This window comes from Drosophila sechellia, chromosome 2L (assembly GCF_004382195.2).
Source record: "Drosophila sechellia strain sech25 chromosome 2L, ASM438219v1, whole genome shotgun sequence".
NCBI lineage: Eukaryota > Metazoa > Arthropoda > Insecta > Diptera > Drosophilidae > Drosophila > Drosophila sechellia.
The window spans coordinates 1,388,191-1,403,436 of NC_045949.1; the positions used below are offsets into that span (position 1 = coordinate 1,388,191).

General features: G+C 46.7%; 1 protein-coding gene across 1 annotated transcript in view; it reads right to left on the bottom strand.

Annotated features, from left to right (window-relative positions):
- Positions 1 to 204: 204 nt before the first annotated feature.
- The window catches only part of LOC6617377 (roundabout homolog 2), a 39,681-nt gene continuing 24,639 nt past the window's right edge, over positions 205 to 15,246 (bottom strand). Inside the window, exons 4-14 of the mRNA XM_002041666.2 lie at positions 14,520 to 14,804; positions 14,234 to 14,374; positions 12,750 to 12,881; positions 11,647 to 12,584; positions 11,449 to 11,568; positions 10,959 to 11,358; positions 7,526 to 7,621; positions 7,202 to 7,448; positions 6,951 to 7,114; positions 5,000 to 5,285; positions 205 to 2,792 (exon numbers count right to left, since the gene is read on the bottom strand). Coding sequence (XP_002041702.2) covers positions 1,781 to 2,792; positions 5,000 to 5,285; positions 6,951 to 7,114; positions 7,202 to 7,448; positions 7,526 to 7,621; positions 10,959 to 11,358; positions 11,449 to 11,568; positions 11,647 to 12,584; positions 12,750 to 12,881; positions 14,234 to 14,374; positions 14,520 to 14,804 — 3,821 coding nt within the window. The 3' untranslated portion in view covers positions 205 to 1,780. The remainder of the gene's footprint in view (positions 2,793 to 4,999; positions 5,286 to 6,950; positions 7,115 to 7,201; positions 7,449 to 7,525; positions 7,622 to 10,958; positions 11,359 to 11,448; positions 11,569 to 11,646; positions 12,585 to 12,749; positions 12,882 to 14,233; positions 14,375 to 14,519; positions 14,805 to 15,246) is intronic.

The window sequence follows — 15,246 nt, forward strand, 5'->3', positions numbered from 1 at the left end:
CCGGGCATTCAATTGCCTACTTTAGGGGATCCAGATCCTTTTGACCGGCTTATTCAGCCATTTAAGAGCAAAAATAACTATAGGCAGCCGGGAGATATTATTAATAGACAACGCAAGTTTAATTCAATCATTTCGGCTGCTGATTATTTACCCAGCACAAAGTCAACAGAGAACCCAAACAGTAGACAACAGCTTTCGCTCACGTTTTGTTGGTTTTAATTTCATAATTATGGCATTTTTATTTTGCTTCTGTAATTGCTACATTGTAAATACGTATTCGATATCAATAATTACAATTACGCATAGACACACATACAAAACGCACTTAATTTCCATCATTTGGGGTGCGATAAACAACATGCTGAACGAACCTGTGCTTGCTGACGTTCTGAAATCGATGGATATATCTATATATAATTGCCTGCCTTTTCGCGCAGTTCATTAGTGCGAACCGAAGAAGGGAGTAAAAAGGATCTTGCTATTCTTGGCTCAAATTGAAGGATTTTTCATATATGCCTGGGTGGTATTTCTATTACTAAACGGGTTAGATAGGTGTGTATGTATGCGTACGGGTATTTAAACAACAACTAATTAGTGGGGCGTGTGGGCTGCGATGATTATGATTACGGTTTAAATTACTATATGCACAATTTATTCACTTGTCTGTAACTATTCATGTTAAATATTATTCGTTACGTCTACTCATTTGTGTTCACATTTGCATAATTATATTGAATAATTCATTTGATATTATAGAGATATATATGCGTACGTATAATTAACTACAGCTAGTGCATTACAATATGTACACTTACTGGATAAACATTCGTGGCTACTGAATTGATATCTGCCTGGACGCTTAGCCTAATTACGAACCCCTTAAGTAACAAACAAAATGCTGCCCATCGATCTATCTAAGTGGGTGTATACACTATATATGCATACTCTAAAGCTAACGCAGAGTTTTGGCTATCATCGTCTGCATACTTGGAGGAACTTATCATACGTTTTCTTTCATTTACAGTGATCTTTGCTATAGCTACCTTAGTCTAAAGTGTAACGAAAGCAGTTCTTAGTCGGAGATTAGCGCGAGTAGAGATAGATTGAGCCGGAGAGATGGAGAAAGAGTAATATGTCTATCACTAGCATAGGGCCGATGGCTCAGAGTTCAGAGCTCGGCTTTCTTCACATAGAAACGAAACCTTGTAATACTAATCAAACTAAATGTAATCCTCACACGAATCTCGCACTCTGTCAGTCTCAGTCTTGGTCACATTTCTTATTTGTGACAAACGCAGCAGGGAACAAGCAAAGCTCAAGGCAGTCAATTTTTAAGGGTCAAGAAACACATTGCATACAAATAAATCATGAGGGATAAATGATACAAAAAGCATGGTTGATTTACCAGTTGTTCAGATTCAAAATTTTAGATCAAATGTTTTCAAAAACACAAGTATTCAAGTTATTCTTTAAGCTCAACCCTTACAGAAATCAGACCACCACACCATTCGCTTCACCTGTTCCTTGATCCTGCCCAGCTGTTCAATGCGTACCCTTTCTTTCGCACAATCTTTCCTTCAGCACACCCCCCTCCAAATACCCCTCCTTCCTAACCAGGCTACTCAAAGTTCTCCACTCCTCCGTTGTTGAAGCGTTCGCACCAGGCGAGTAGTTCCCTCACTTCCCGAGCGTAGAGCTGTTCCTGGGACTGCAGATCACTCTGGGATTGCGACTGGGATTTGGACTGAGACTGGCCCAAGGATGAACCAGGGAGCAAAGGTCAGACATTGTGGCCAGCTGGCTGGCTGCTGATGCCGCTACCCGAGTTGCTGAGGAGGCTCCGTTCGCTGGCCACGCTTCCCGGAGCGTAGATCAACTCGCTGGGTTCCTTGATGCATTCCTGGCCGTTCTTCCGACTGCTCCGCGTGCTCTGATTCCGCCAGGACTGCAGGTGTCCTTCCGCCGGATGCTGTGGCACCAGGGGAATCAGCTGCTGCTGCTGCTGCGGAGGCTGCTGCTCATCCACCTTGACGTACAGTCGTTCCATGTCGTCCAGATCCCCATCCGCCGTGTGGTACAGCGCGTGCTCGTCCTCGTGCGACATCAGCATGGCCATCGGGGAGGGAGAGCCACCGCAGCCCGAGTCCGCCAGACCGTTGTAGCACATGGAGGAGCCGTCGAGGTCCAGAAGATTCTGCTGGTTCTTGCCCTGATCCGTGTTCAGCACCTTGAAGCGGGCGCTTTCCCTGCCGATGCTGCAGTTGGGCGGCAGCTGCTGCCGCCTCACGCTGGCGAATTGCGAGGATATCGGCGAGGACTGCTTGGCTCCAGGAGCCGCCTCGTAGGTGTGGCAGTTGCTCAGCTTGTTCTCGGTGATGTGGATGTGCCTCTGCTTGTCCTTGGGGTAGTAATACTGCTCGGAGTAGACGGAACGCGGAGGGCCCGTGTTTGTGGGGTATATCTCGCTGGTGGTGGACATCTGCTGGTAGATGTTGCTGGGTGGCAGTTGCTGGTGCTGCTGGAGAGCCTGGTGCTGCTGCTGCGCCTGTTGCTGTTGCTGCTGCTGCTGTTGGTAGTGTGGATGCATGTGGCGCTGGAGGCCATAGCCGGGCACTGGTCGCTGTTGATAACGCGGCTGCTGCTGCTGTTGCTGCTGGTGGGGGCTCAGGATCGAAGAGGTGGCATACGGGGCCGGGGAGGCGTTGCCATGCCGCCCATACTCGCTGGGTGCCTTGCCAAAACTGGACACCTCTGCGTAGTCGGTCGGTATGTTGGAGTACTCGCCCACGTACCTGCAATGAACAGATAAAAACAAACAGAGTTTAAACACAGAGTACTCGGTTATTACTTGGCTTGTTTATTACAATATTCCTCTGACCCACTGGCTCCATGGCCCTGCTTCCGACCACCTCGGTTATAAATTCGTGCAATTTATGGCACGGCGCAAATTTACATTTTCGGTCATGCTGCTGCGCGCTTTTCCGAGCGGGAAATATGAGAATTTAGTTGGATTTCCCATACAGACACTGAGGAACACACACTCACGGCAGAGATCAGGTGGCGAAATAGTGCTGGAGACGGCTATCCTTACATCCATTAAATAAATTACCAGCTTAAAACAAAGGTGAAAATGCCGGACTTCCCCAATGGCAGCCGCCCCAGTTTCCATCCCGCCATTCGACCGCTTCATTCTCGCATTTTTAGCATTATTTTCACATTTAAATACTGAAAGCGGATTAACCTGGCGGGGCCATCGCGAGCCCAGCCCCAAAAAGGGGAAAAACGATTTTAAAACTCTCTGAAAAGCTTGTAAAAATATACGGCGCATTGATGGAGTTGCCATGGCGAAGGGATAAAGCCAGGACTCCACATAGAAGGCTTTTAATGCCCTTAATGAGTGGCGCCGTGGAATGAAAGTTGGTTCTGTAGGCGGAGTAGTAATGAGCTTGTCAAATGTCTGGCTCAACGGGGCAAGAACATTTTAATAATTTTTAAGCGATTAATTATCACAAGGCTATTTGCGAGGGGAACTCAAGTCGAATAATCTCTTCAAAAACTGGTTTTCCTTTCTTCTGAGTAGAGAATTTTTCGCTCTTGGCAGCAGAAAACCACATTTCCCGGCACATATGACTCTCGTTTATTGTTCGATTACTTTTATTGTTATGGCTATCATTTTGTTGCAATTATTATTTTTAATATTTCGGTTAAATTGCACACGGCCACTTGTGAGAAGGTGATGGCCATTTTCAATTCGCGTTTTAATGGCTAATTAAGTGTGCAAAATAATTATAATTATCTGTGCTGCGTATTTATTTACAGTAGTCGCTTGGATAAACAGCCAGACATCGCGTTTTCAAATTAAACATTTTTTCTAGTGTGACTCTTTAGCTTTTGATGGCTGATTGGCATTTAATTGCCATTGCTGGCGCCAGCTGGGATGGCACAAAAAACGCACATTTTTAAACAAATCGGTTTTGAAGGCTAAAGCAAGTCAAATATTTTTTAATTTAGTTGTCTTAAAGTAGTGACTATTAGGTGGCTGATATTAAAGTTCTCCAAATCCGCAGTACTTAACTCATAAATATTCACCACTCGAAATAATTTTTGTTTAATTTGCGGCCAGCATAAAATCAGCCGCAAATAAATAACAATTACAATTCGATGCCAGGAACATTGCGCCAAAACACTTTCGAGTCGAAACAATATTTTCACTGCCCCATTTGATTATTTTCCTGCATTTGCCAGGGGCCAGACAAATAAATTAGATCGCCCTCGACCGAAAGACCGGCTACATGGATTCAACTTTGATTTGCCAGCTACCACAAAACTAATTGAAAATTCGCGGCCAAATTATGCATAGCATATTTTATTCCAGCCCCGAATCCTTATGCCAATTTTTTCGGTAAAGTTAAAGTCGCCTTAAAGCCGATCCTCACAGGCCTCAATAATTACATTGCTCTGTTTTTTCGGTGCGAACTCAACTGGGCTTTGTCGAAAAATCAACATAAATAGCGTGGCCAACATTTCTATTCCTAACTTGATTTTCCCCATGGCCCCGGGGGAACGAAAGAAAAACTCTACCAAAAAGTGAGTTTTTTCGATGGCCTCCCCTTTTTTGTGGATGCTCCTTTTTTCTGGTAGTCGCCGCGGCAGAAAAATGCAATTTCACAGTTTGGTGAATTTTTATTGTCGTCGCTTTGAGCTGCCAGGTCGACGAAACACTCTGCCTTGTAAAGGGTGTTTTTGACTGGACGTAAGGTTGGATCAGTATGCGCTGATTACTAATTTGCTAGATGTATTGCCAAATTTAGTAATTTGGCAACGACTCCTTTCAACCGAATGATCGAATTGCTTTAACCAAAATGGGGGTACACATCTCTTAGCTGATTGCTATCAAGATTTAATAAAGGGCATCCCTAAAACGTTATTGTTTTAACAAAACACCGCCTTTATCTGTCCCTCTTTATAGTCGGATTGGTTTTTTCGGGGTAAAACTTACCGCTGCTGATTGCGTTCGCTGCCGTGTCCTCCATGAATGTCATCGCCGCCGCTGCCACCGCTGCCCGCGCCACCGGAGCCACCGGAAGAGGCGCCACCGCCGGCCGGAGAACCGGGGGCACCGCAGACCGGAGCATAGTCGGCGATGTGATCCTTTTGCATCTCCAGCGAGTCGCCGCCGGGCGAGGGACGCCACACCATTCCGCCGGTGGAGGAGTCCAGCCAGTAGCCGTTTCCATTGCGCGTCGATAGACTCGGCATTTTGAGCACGTCGCTCGTGTGATTGCCTGCAGGTGAGAGGAGAGATGGAGAATGGGGGAAAGGGGCCGTCAGTCAGAGCAATTAAATGTGGTGCAACAAATTGTGAGCCGAATAAATTGCTTTCCGGAAATTAAACAAAAACATACAAAAGAGCCGCCTAGACAATTGGATGTTCCCGCAAAGGATTTCGATGGGATTCTACTGGGATTTTGGTAAACCTTTAGCAATGTTTTCGAAAAAGGTTAAGTTCACTTATTAAAGTTATTTTATACTCTAGCTGACAGCAAAAATCCATTTAAAATTACAAAAAGTTAAAAGTTTCCCGAGATTTAAAAAGCTGGAACGCTTAAAGCCGCGTCTATAAATTGAACACATTAAAATAATATTATCCCCATCCAGTTGGAAAGTTACCTCACACTGCCAGCTGCCAAATCAAATAAATTATTGTCAATTTTCCGCTTGCATTGCCCGCTCACAAAACACAACAAGTGCAACGCGGGTGCCGCATAAAAAATGCAACCAATTAAACTGTCCCCGGGTTATAACTGAGCATCAAGCGAGTGTTTTATAGCCCGCCACCTCTGGTCCGGAGTCCCTCATATTTTGCCTTTTTTCAGTTGGCTGCAGGTGAATATTGTGATCTCCCTCTCTGCAGCTTAGTTTATGGTAAATGGCGCCCATGAATATGCAACTTTTTGTGGCGCTCTGTTTCGGAGCATTTGGATTTTCTGGCTTTCACTTGTCTACGCTATTGTTGAGTGCTGAGTTTCGACTGAAATGCGTGGCGTCACTTCCAGCTTTAAAGATTAAATTTGCTAAAACTGAAATGGGTTTTTATATGTTTCATTACGAAGATCTTGGACCCTAGCCACAGTCGCGCTCTCAACTCATCCTAAACTCATCCAATTCCCCAGTCAACAGACCACTACCTTCCTAATTTCAATTAGACCACAAGTAGCGCCTCAACCCTCGCATTCCCATATCCATGGGATATATACATATGCACACATATATCGCGCTTCTTCCTGTTGGCCGCCTGACCAGCACACACACAACTTGTTGGTTAATAATGCACACAAAACTAAATGCATAATTGCAATGGCAGCCATTAGGGGGTTGAGTACAGGAATTCCCGACTGGTGAACTAGGGGAACTCGCCGTCACGTGCAAAATGTTAATTTCTATTATGTGTGGCATGTGAGTGCGCCGATGTGGCGATGTGGCGATGTGGCGATGTGGCGATGTGCCTGGTGCTCGGGGCTCCTATGCTCGGCCTGCTAAAATATTTATTCGCACCTATTTCGGTTTTTTGCCATGCCGCTCTAGTTGTTGTTGTTGTGTCCAACAATGGGAAATTAGCGTTATTTATATATGCAAATGTGTGTGTGGCGTGTCTGGCAAGGAAGGAAACGAAAACTAGCAGCTCGCAACGGATGCAGAGCCTGAGGGCCCGGAAGATCACAGGCGCCCTGCAACAGAGGCATATGGGTTTTGAAATAGTAGAGTCCTTACACAACAGAAAAAATTGTATTTTTTGTATTTTCAAATTAACGATATTCCAACAAAACTAGTAAGAGTAAACAATATTTTGATAAGGCAATTTTGGAAACAAACACTTGGCACCCATCGTAGGTTTCAATTCCACGCCCACGTTGGGCGCCACAAGTGCGGGTTTCTTTCAATGTACTCACCACGCATGGTATTTAGGGCCGACTGCTTCATCATCATGTGCTTGCGCTTCACAAAGACCATTGCGCCAAAGGACAGCATAAGGACGGCCAGGATGGCGCCCAGGAGTATTATGAACCACGGCTGCGTCAGCACATCGTTAACATTGTCCTGATTGATGGGATAGCTGGAAGCACCAAACCAAAAATATAAATAGAAATTATCCACTCACTGCTGAAACCAAAACCCAAATAGACAAAGGACTCAAACTTACCGCTGATTGATGAACGGATCGAGTCGCTTTGTGATGGGATCCAAACGCAAAGTTGCAGGCACACAATAGGGACCGATTCCAGCGTTATTTCCGGCCGCCACGCCCACGGTGTACATGACGCCTTCGGTGAGGTTGGCCAAAACCAGAGTAGGCGAAGCGGCATCGATGGTGACATTTGTCAAAATGCGCGAGAAATTGTGGGCAGTGTCAATACCTCGGACTATAACATGATAGTTCAAGAGAACGCCTGAAAATACCACAGAATAAGTTCAATTATTTAAAATGTGATACTTATGGGAATGACTTATTTTCTATTGAACTTACCATGCCGATCCTTGAGTTCTGGTGCCTTCCATTTCAGGAAGACCGCGGAGGAGTTGAGCAGCAGAGCCTCCATTCCATATGGCGCTTCAGAGGGAACTGGAAAGGAAACCAATGTCGGGCGGGTTAGATTTGAATTTTGGTTTGGGCTGAGATTGAGGAGCAAAGTTAAATGGCTTTTTGATTGTGGTGCGTGATGTCACCCAGCTGACGTCCGCTCTAATGAGATTTGGTGGCCGTAATTAATTAGCATTTAGTGTGTGGGTTACCAGGGGAAGTTGCTACTGCAACTAGTTCCGGGTGTTGGTTTCAAGGGTTTCCCGACCATTGCACTGCTCAGACACATCCTGCCTGCACATCGAGTGCGTACAGAGGAGGAAACGGTTGAAAAGCAGGAAAAGAATCCTTTCCGTTCTCCCATCTCACTTCACAAGCACACACAGCTCATCTTCATTTGTTTATTTGTTTCCTGCTGTCGCTTTTTACAAGTGGGTACACTGGGCAAAACGAGTTCAACATTTAGTGCGAAAAAGTCTTTGGCGCGCATCCAGGGACTTATATTCTATATTATGTTTTTGTTTGGAGAGAAGTGAAGGTGCAATGACTATATCTTGAAAATCATATTTTCCAGCTTTCCCGAGATAGAAAGATATATATTTACCAGAGTGCAACCCCTCGCGCAATTCTCCAACCCCCTTCGCAGGTTCTGTATCTTTTTGTGTGTGCGGCTGAGTGAAGCAATTTCTTTAAATAAACACACACGTGCAAAATTCTCAACGAGACAAATGTGGGAGCTCGGGAAAACAAAGCGGAGAAAGAGTGAAATCTCTAAATAGGCAACGTCTAGCGGAGTGTGAAGTGGAGTGCAGTCGTTCTTCTGTCTTTTTTGGCTTTGTTGTTACCCAGCTCGCTGAATTTGCCCCTTTCCCTTGGGGACATTGCGACATGCTAAAGTGCTTGTCGAGCTTTTGTCTATGCGGGCGTTTTTTGCTTTACCCCTTTGCTTTCTTCCTGGTGCTTTCTGCTTTTCTCCTTTTCTTCCGCTGATGAGGCACCGCGATGCTTAACACGTATCTGCCATTGTGTGGCATAAATGACCCCCGGGCACACGAGATTCGCCAATTGTCTCAGACTCTGGCAAGCAATTGAAAACTCCAAATTGGCACTGTGATCACTTCGAAATACTGCTGCAACCGAGGACAGCTTATCTAAATGAGGCAGTCCACAGCCTTTGCTCGATTGTCTGTGCGGAATTGTGACTCATCTGGTTTTGGGGGTTAAGTCGATAGTGCAAATGTGACTCAGATTGGGTTGCATGTGACTGATGGATACGTGGACACACCTATTCTCTCATATTCGGTGTCTAACATAACAGGCGAAAGCTCATGGGGCAATATAAACAGTACTTCATATAAAACAATGCTTAAAGCATAAAACATTTGCATGTTGTTGAGTGAAGATGATTTTTCTTTCCTCTATTCTAAAATAGTTTTAGTTTTAATTAAACGGTTTAAAGTTATTATCTAGTACGGCTTTGAAGAGTATTCCCTAGTCATTTTAACCAACTTTAAACACTCTTTAACCTGCCTTTGCTACGCTCTAACATTTACCAGGTGGAGCACACCTTTATTTGCCAACTTCCGACGTGGGTAAAAATGTTTCCTGTCGCGGGAAAAGGGAAATGTTGCCAGGACTCCCAGCCCTCTCTTCCCCCCCTCGCCTAAGCAAACGCACATCAAATTTGCATTGCCAGCACTGCACATTTTTGTGGCCCACTGTGAAAGACCGAGGATACTGGGTACTGAGTGCCTTATACAGCGTATAGCAATAATTGTTGTTTATCTTTACACAATTGCGTTGGCAATTTCTTTGAGTCGAGCCGTTGTTGTTGTCAGCAGGAGTCAGACGAGACGCTCAAGTGAAAATGTGATGCATGCGAAATGAGTTTTGATTTGATGACAGCAGGGAGCAGAAAGGGTTGAGGCTGAGCAGGTGCATCCGAGGACTTTCAGAGAGATTTTGGCTTTTCTGCGCGACGTTGGTGCATTTTATATTGCTGCGGTTTGTTGACTTATTTGCGGCACTGTAAGAGGTCTCCCAGTGTCTCTGGTTTCCACTTTATTTGACTGGCTTTTGTGTTTTAATTATTTTCTTTTCAATTTGTCCCCTCTATGAAGGATCCTTGGCTGACTAAGAACTGTTCACTTTTCGTTGCACTTTCGGTGCTGCCGGAAGTTTTTATATCAGAGCAGCTTTACGGGTGATGGAATGAAGTGATAAACCTGTCTGCAAAGTTTCCTTTTTTCCGTTGAGTTTGCATTTTTCTTGGCCAGCAAGTTTCTGCGCTTGGAACAATCTTATCTGACATATTCCCTGGCTGTCAAAGATATTTTTGGATAGCCTAATTCCCTGGATCAGCTGCAGGCAATCCTTTAACCAACCCCAAAACGTACTCCCCTGGATGTAACACATGTAAATCGCCAGCATCAAGTATTCTGCGCACAAACCGCATTTGATTTGAGACTCTTCTTGATTCCCCAACCGGAAATGTTGTGCTCCACCCTCTGGCAATTGTTTTCCGCGTGGATTTGACATCCCTACCTTGCTGGGATTTCGCCGCTTGGGCGCTTCTAACATTGTTTGGCATTTACGTACGCATGATTTGCTCTTGTCGGTGCTCCGTGATTGACATACTTTCATTATTCGCCCTATAACATGGCCCCCGATAAAAAAGTAACCAATAAACCTACCGAGCTGCCTACGCCCTTTTTTTTGGGCAGTGCGACCCCCGAAAAATAATTTGCGATTATGCGACCCGCATTGAGCGCAGCTGATGTTCGCCAAGGACAAAGGATATCCCCTTCTACGTGCGCAGAGCCGTTTTCCTTTTACCGCTCATATCCTTTTATTGAATTTGGGTAATTGTTGCAATGCAAAAAGTGCCCCGTAACCCGCCTTCTGCATTTGTCACATGAGGCTCAGAGTTTTGGGGTTGTAGTTGCCTTGGCTCAGAACCACGGGGGTTGTTTCTTGTAAAGGTATTTATACGGCTTGTTGGATTGCGCTGGATTCGATGCACATGCTTCATTAGATCGGGCGGGGAAATTCCCAAAAATACAATGCAGACCGTCGATTTCAAATCCTGATTGACAGAAGGAATAAGGAAAGCTGGTAGTGAAAGTATTGAAAGATAGCAATCGCTCAGCTACAATGACTTTTGGAAAGTACTATATCGATAAAGTTATTAATTTCAACAGAAAAAACTAATTGCAAGCTACTGGTTATTTAAGACATCGATTTTCTTCGACTATTTCGATAAATATTGATGACGTCATCCACCGAAAAACAGCGTACGCATTCTAAATATCCCACATCAAAGGAGCTAATAGCATTTGAAAGAACCCTCTGTGAACCCCTTAAAAGTTGCTTAACTCACCATCTTCAAGGGTGCGAGCGATGCGCGAATTCGACGGCTTGCCCTCGACGGATTTGTAAAATGGCACGATGAAAAATTCATACAGCGTGTACTGGACGAGCCCGGTGATGGTGCAGGATGAGGCGCCACCGCCATTGAGAATCGTTAGCATGCGATACTTGGTGTTCAGTGGGGCCGGAGCTCCTCCTCCACTCTGGTTGGTCTCCCCATCACGTTTACCGGCAGCGGCAATATTTGGCTTTGTCGAAATCAATGCCGATGCCGAGGCGGATGCGGATGTGGATGTGGAGCCCAGCAGCGGATTGGTATTGCTAGTAACGGGCGCCGGATTTTTGACTGTTGGATTTGGCAACTGTCGCGCATAGACATAGAAACCCTCGACGTATTTGCCATTGATGATCTGCATGAGAAAGGAGGCAGAGCGAATGAGGTGACGATGAGCAATGGGATGAGGAGCGGCAATGGAGCCGTCTGTGAGTCGATTACATACCTGCCAGGTGAGCTTCATGCTAGTGGAGTCCACCACACTGGCGTTGCTCAGCTCCACAACATCTCCGGACAGCAGACTGGCACGAGCCTCGCTCAGATCCAGACCACTATTGAAGTAGCGCTGGGGATGGAAGAGGGAATCGAAATAAAGTATTAATGATGGAAACATAAGGGTAAACGCATGATTTTCAGAACTCACCGTTCCCACCGTAATGGGTTCCGACATCGGACTGGGCAGTGATAAGCCGTGGGAGTTCTCGGCTCGAATTAGGAAGAAGTAATTCACACCCGGCAGCAGACCCGTTTGGGTAAACGTGGTATTTTGCACCCTGGTGCCCACAGCCACCCAGCCATCCGTTTCGTTTTTGCCAAACATCTCGATTACATAGCCCACCAGACTGGAGCCGCCCACTTTGTTGCTCCTCGTCCAGCTAAGAGTCACCGAATTTTCGCCCTTTTCCACCATTTGCGGTTTTCCTGGCGGCCCTGGGTAGGTGGAAAGCTCTGCGGCTCTGAAGAACTTGATATTCGGATTTGTCGGGGTGTCCAGACGAAGGTAACCACTCCAAGAGGATTTTCCGTTGCGATTGCTGGCCACGCAGGTGTACAAGCCTTCATCCTCGTGGCGCTGAAGATCCGAAATGGTTAAGGCTCCAGCGTCCGAGAGATTCCGCCGCTCGTGCTCCTGCACATCGATGGGTATGCCATCCAGGTACCAAGAGACCTGTGGCACTGGGGTGCCCAGAGTACGGCAAGGCAGAACCACAATTGATTTAACGGGTAATGTTTGATTCACGGGCCCCTGTTCGATAATCGGCGGTGGCAGCTCGAACTGCGTATCCACACTGACCACAGTCCGACTGCTGACGCTGCCCACGGCGTTCAGGGCGTTGCAAGTGACCACCTTTCCGGAATCCTCACGGGCAAATCGAGCTATCGAGAGCACCGAGCGCCCCTCGGGCGTCAGGGTCACTTCCATGCGGCCATCCCGGTAGCCGGGGAGCAGCAGGGAGCTGTTGCCCTCCACCGACCAGTAGAGCGTTGGTCGGGGATGTCCATTCGCTTGGCACTCGAACAGCACTTCATCACCGATCTCCACCAGCTGATTCTTGGGGCGTATCACAAATTTGGGGGGAGCTAAAATGATGAAGAAAAGAAGAATGTTATTACACTTAGAACAACGAGGCTAAGCATTTATTGTTGAATATATGGTGCCCAACGTTTAGGAAAATGAAACTGGCTCCCAATGTTTTTTCAAGTGTACTCGAGGAGCTGGCCGCAGCATTCGGGCAATTAACTTACCGTGAACGGTGAGGATGCCCGTGGCCGTGATGCCGCCCACCGCATTGTCCGCCTCGCAAGTGTACTCGCCCATGTCCTCCAGAGTAACGTCGTCCAGCTTCAGACTGCGGTCCTCAAGTACGTGCACACGACCTGTCGAAAGAATGGAGAAATCGGGGAAATGAATATCATGTGTGTGACGATGTGTGGAGTGGGTGGGCAGTGGGTCCGGCCCAGAACCATTCGAAAGAAAAACAAACTTTCTGGCTGTCTGTCTCTGCTTCTACTTCGTTAGTAGTTCAAGTGGCGGAAAAATGGCCAAGCCGTATCCTCCACAGCCGGAGAGCCAAATAACCGCAGCAAAGTAAGCCAAGACAAGATACGACATAGAATATAACTACCGCCCTCCCAGGAGAAGAGCACCTTTTGTGGTTTTTCCCCGTACAATAAACAGAAAGAAAAGACAAAGGTTTTGGGGCGAGCTGACTCTGCTTTCTTTTTGGTTGGTTGACTGCGAAATAGGTTTTAAATGTGGCTGCTCCTGCTCACAAGCTCACCAGCTCACCTTTTCGCTTTTCTATTTCTAGCCACTGTGCCAATTGTTTGCTTAACAAAAGTTTAGGACAACAACCGAGACAGCCAGAAGAGCTACCATTTCCCTTCCCCCACCTCAGACGGGAATCTTTTCTGCTACTATTTTCTTTGAGGTCTTTAAAGAAGCGTAAACTAGATGGAGAAAATTGCCGGCCAGGCGGAGGATGGGCGGATGGATGTCTCCCTCAGCGAGGGGTTAGTTGCACTGCCCTTCGGGTTGGCAAGCGACTCCGTCTGAAGGACAACATTGCAACAGTCGAGTGTTGTGCAAGCAAAATTGTTGATTGCTGCCAACAGAGATTGGCAATTAACGGAATTAAAAGTTACAGTTGTGTTTGCCCAGCTAGGGCGAAAGAGGGGCGTGGCTAGTAGTTCGAGGGTGGCTACCCTGGGCCAAAACCGCACCACCCAAACCGTGAACCCAAACTAACAACAGCAAAAGGAGTTGAATGGGGAGCAGTGTTGTTACAGAGGTGTTTTCCACACTGCGAAAAATACTGCATACACTGAACAAACACTACCAAGTAAAGCAAAATTTTATATAATCCCAGAGCATTAGGTTATGCTTAAGATCGAACTAGCTAATTTCAATTAATCAACTAGGAGGGGAAAACACCATCTTGGGAAATATCTTCCAGTGCACTCCGTAAACGCAGCCAATTTGCAACACGAAAAGCCACTGGCCAAGGCAACCGCATAAACTAACTTTTTGTTTTGTTTCCTATTTTTCTGTCCACAGTGCTGTGTGTAACGAACCCTCGACTCTACTTGAGCCATGGATAACAAAAAGCTTTAATTTCATTTGAAATTGCGGCCTGTGCATGTGTGAATAACTGCCCCAGTAAGAGAGCCAACATGGCTGCCCGGCCATTTCCGGTTAATTGAAGCTGAATGAAGCCAAAAAAACTTACGCAGTGGCATATTGCCGCCGGAGGCAGTGCGTCGCCACAGGACATCGGGCAGGGGATCGCCTCCGATGCGGCACTGGAAGACCACCGAGCTGCCCACCACCGCCGTCTGGTTCTGGGGTCCTCGGATGAGGAATGGACGTACTGAAACAGAAAAGAAAATAAATATAGTGCGGGAAGAGATATTAGTGAAACGGGCCATAGCAGATCTAGGGCATTCAGCAAGGGATGTAAGTTATTGTATAACCTTGCATATTAAAAAGGGACTCTTAGCCCACAGATTACTCACCATGCACTTTGAGAAAGGCGGTGGCCGACTCCCGGGTGCCAACCACATTCTTGACCACGCACTGGTAGCGTCCGTCGTCCGATTGGCGCGCTTCCTGGATGGCCAGATTGCCGCCGTCGACAATGCGAATCCGCTTGTTCCCGACGAGATTCAGGGTCTGGCCGTTCTTGCGCCACGAGATTTGCGGCTCCGGAGATCCTCGGGGGGCACCGCATTCCATCAGGGCCACCTCGCCTTGGGCCACGCGGGTATTTGCCGGCTCCAAACGGAATTCGTCGCGTAGAACTGGTGGGGAAAGATGGGGAAAATGTCAGTGAGATTGACAAGTGGTACGGGAAAGCGCCCGGAGTAAGAGCTTTGATTGATTCAATATTAATAACTGTCAGGTGTACGAGAGGCGCCGTCCACTTTGCCGGGCTACAGCTATGCTCCTCCATATTTTATAAGCCCGACCCTCCAGACCCGCCTGGCCCACCTGACCCTCCGGCTCCCCCCCGCGATCCTGCTGCTGCTACTACCTCAATATGCCAATAAAAGCTTGGTAATGATAGCCGGACTCAGGGTTTACGGCTTTGAACGAACCCAACTCTCTTTCGCAAACAGCCAACGGAAATATTAATAAGCTATGGCATTTGCAATGCTTATTTTTATTTATTCGCCGGCCAGCCACTTGCATCTTCTGTGCTCGCATTTTTATCGAGCGAAAATGCAAACGGGTTGGAGTATA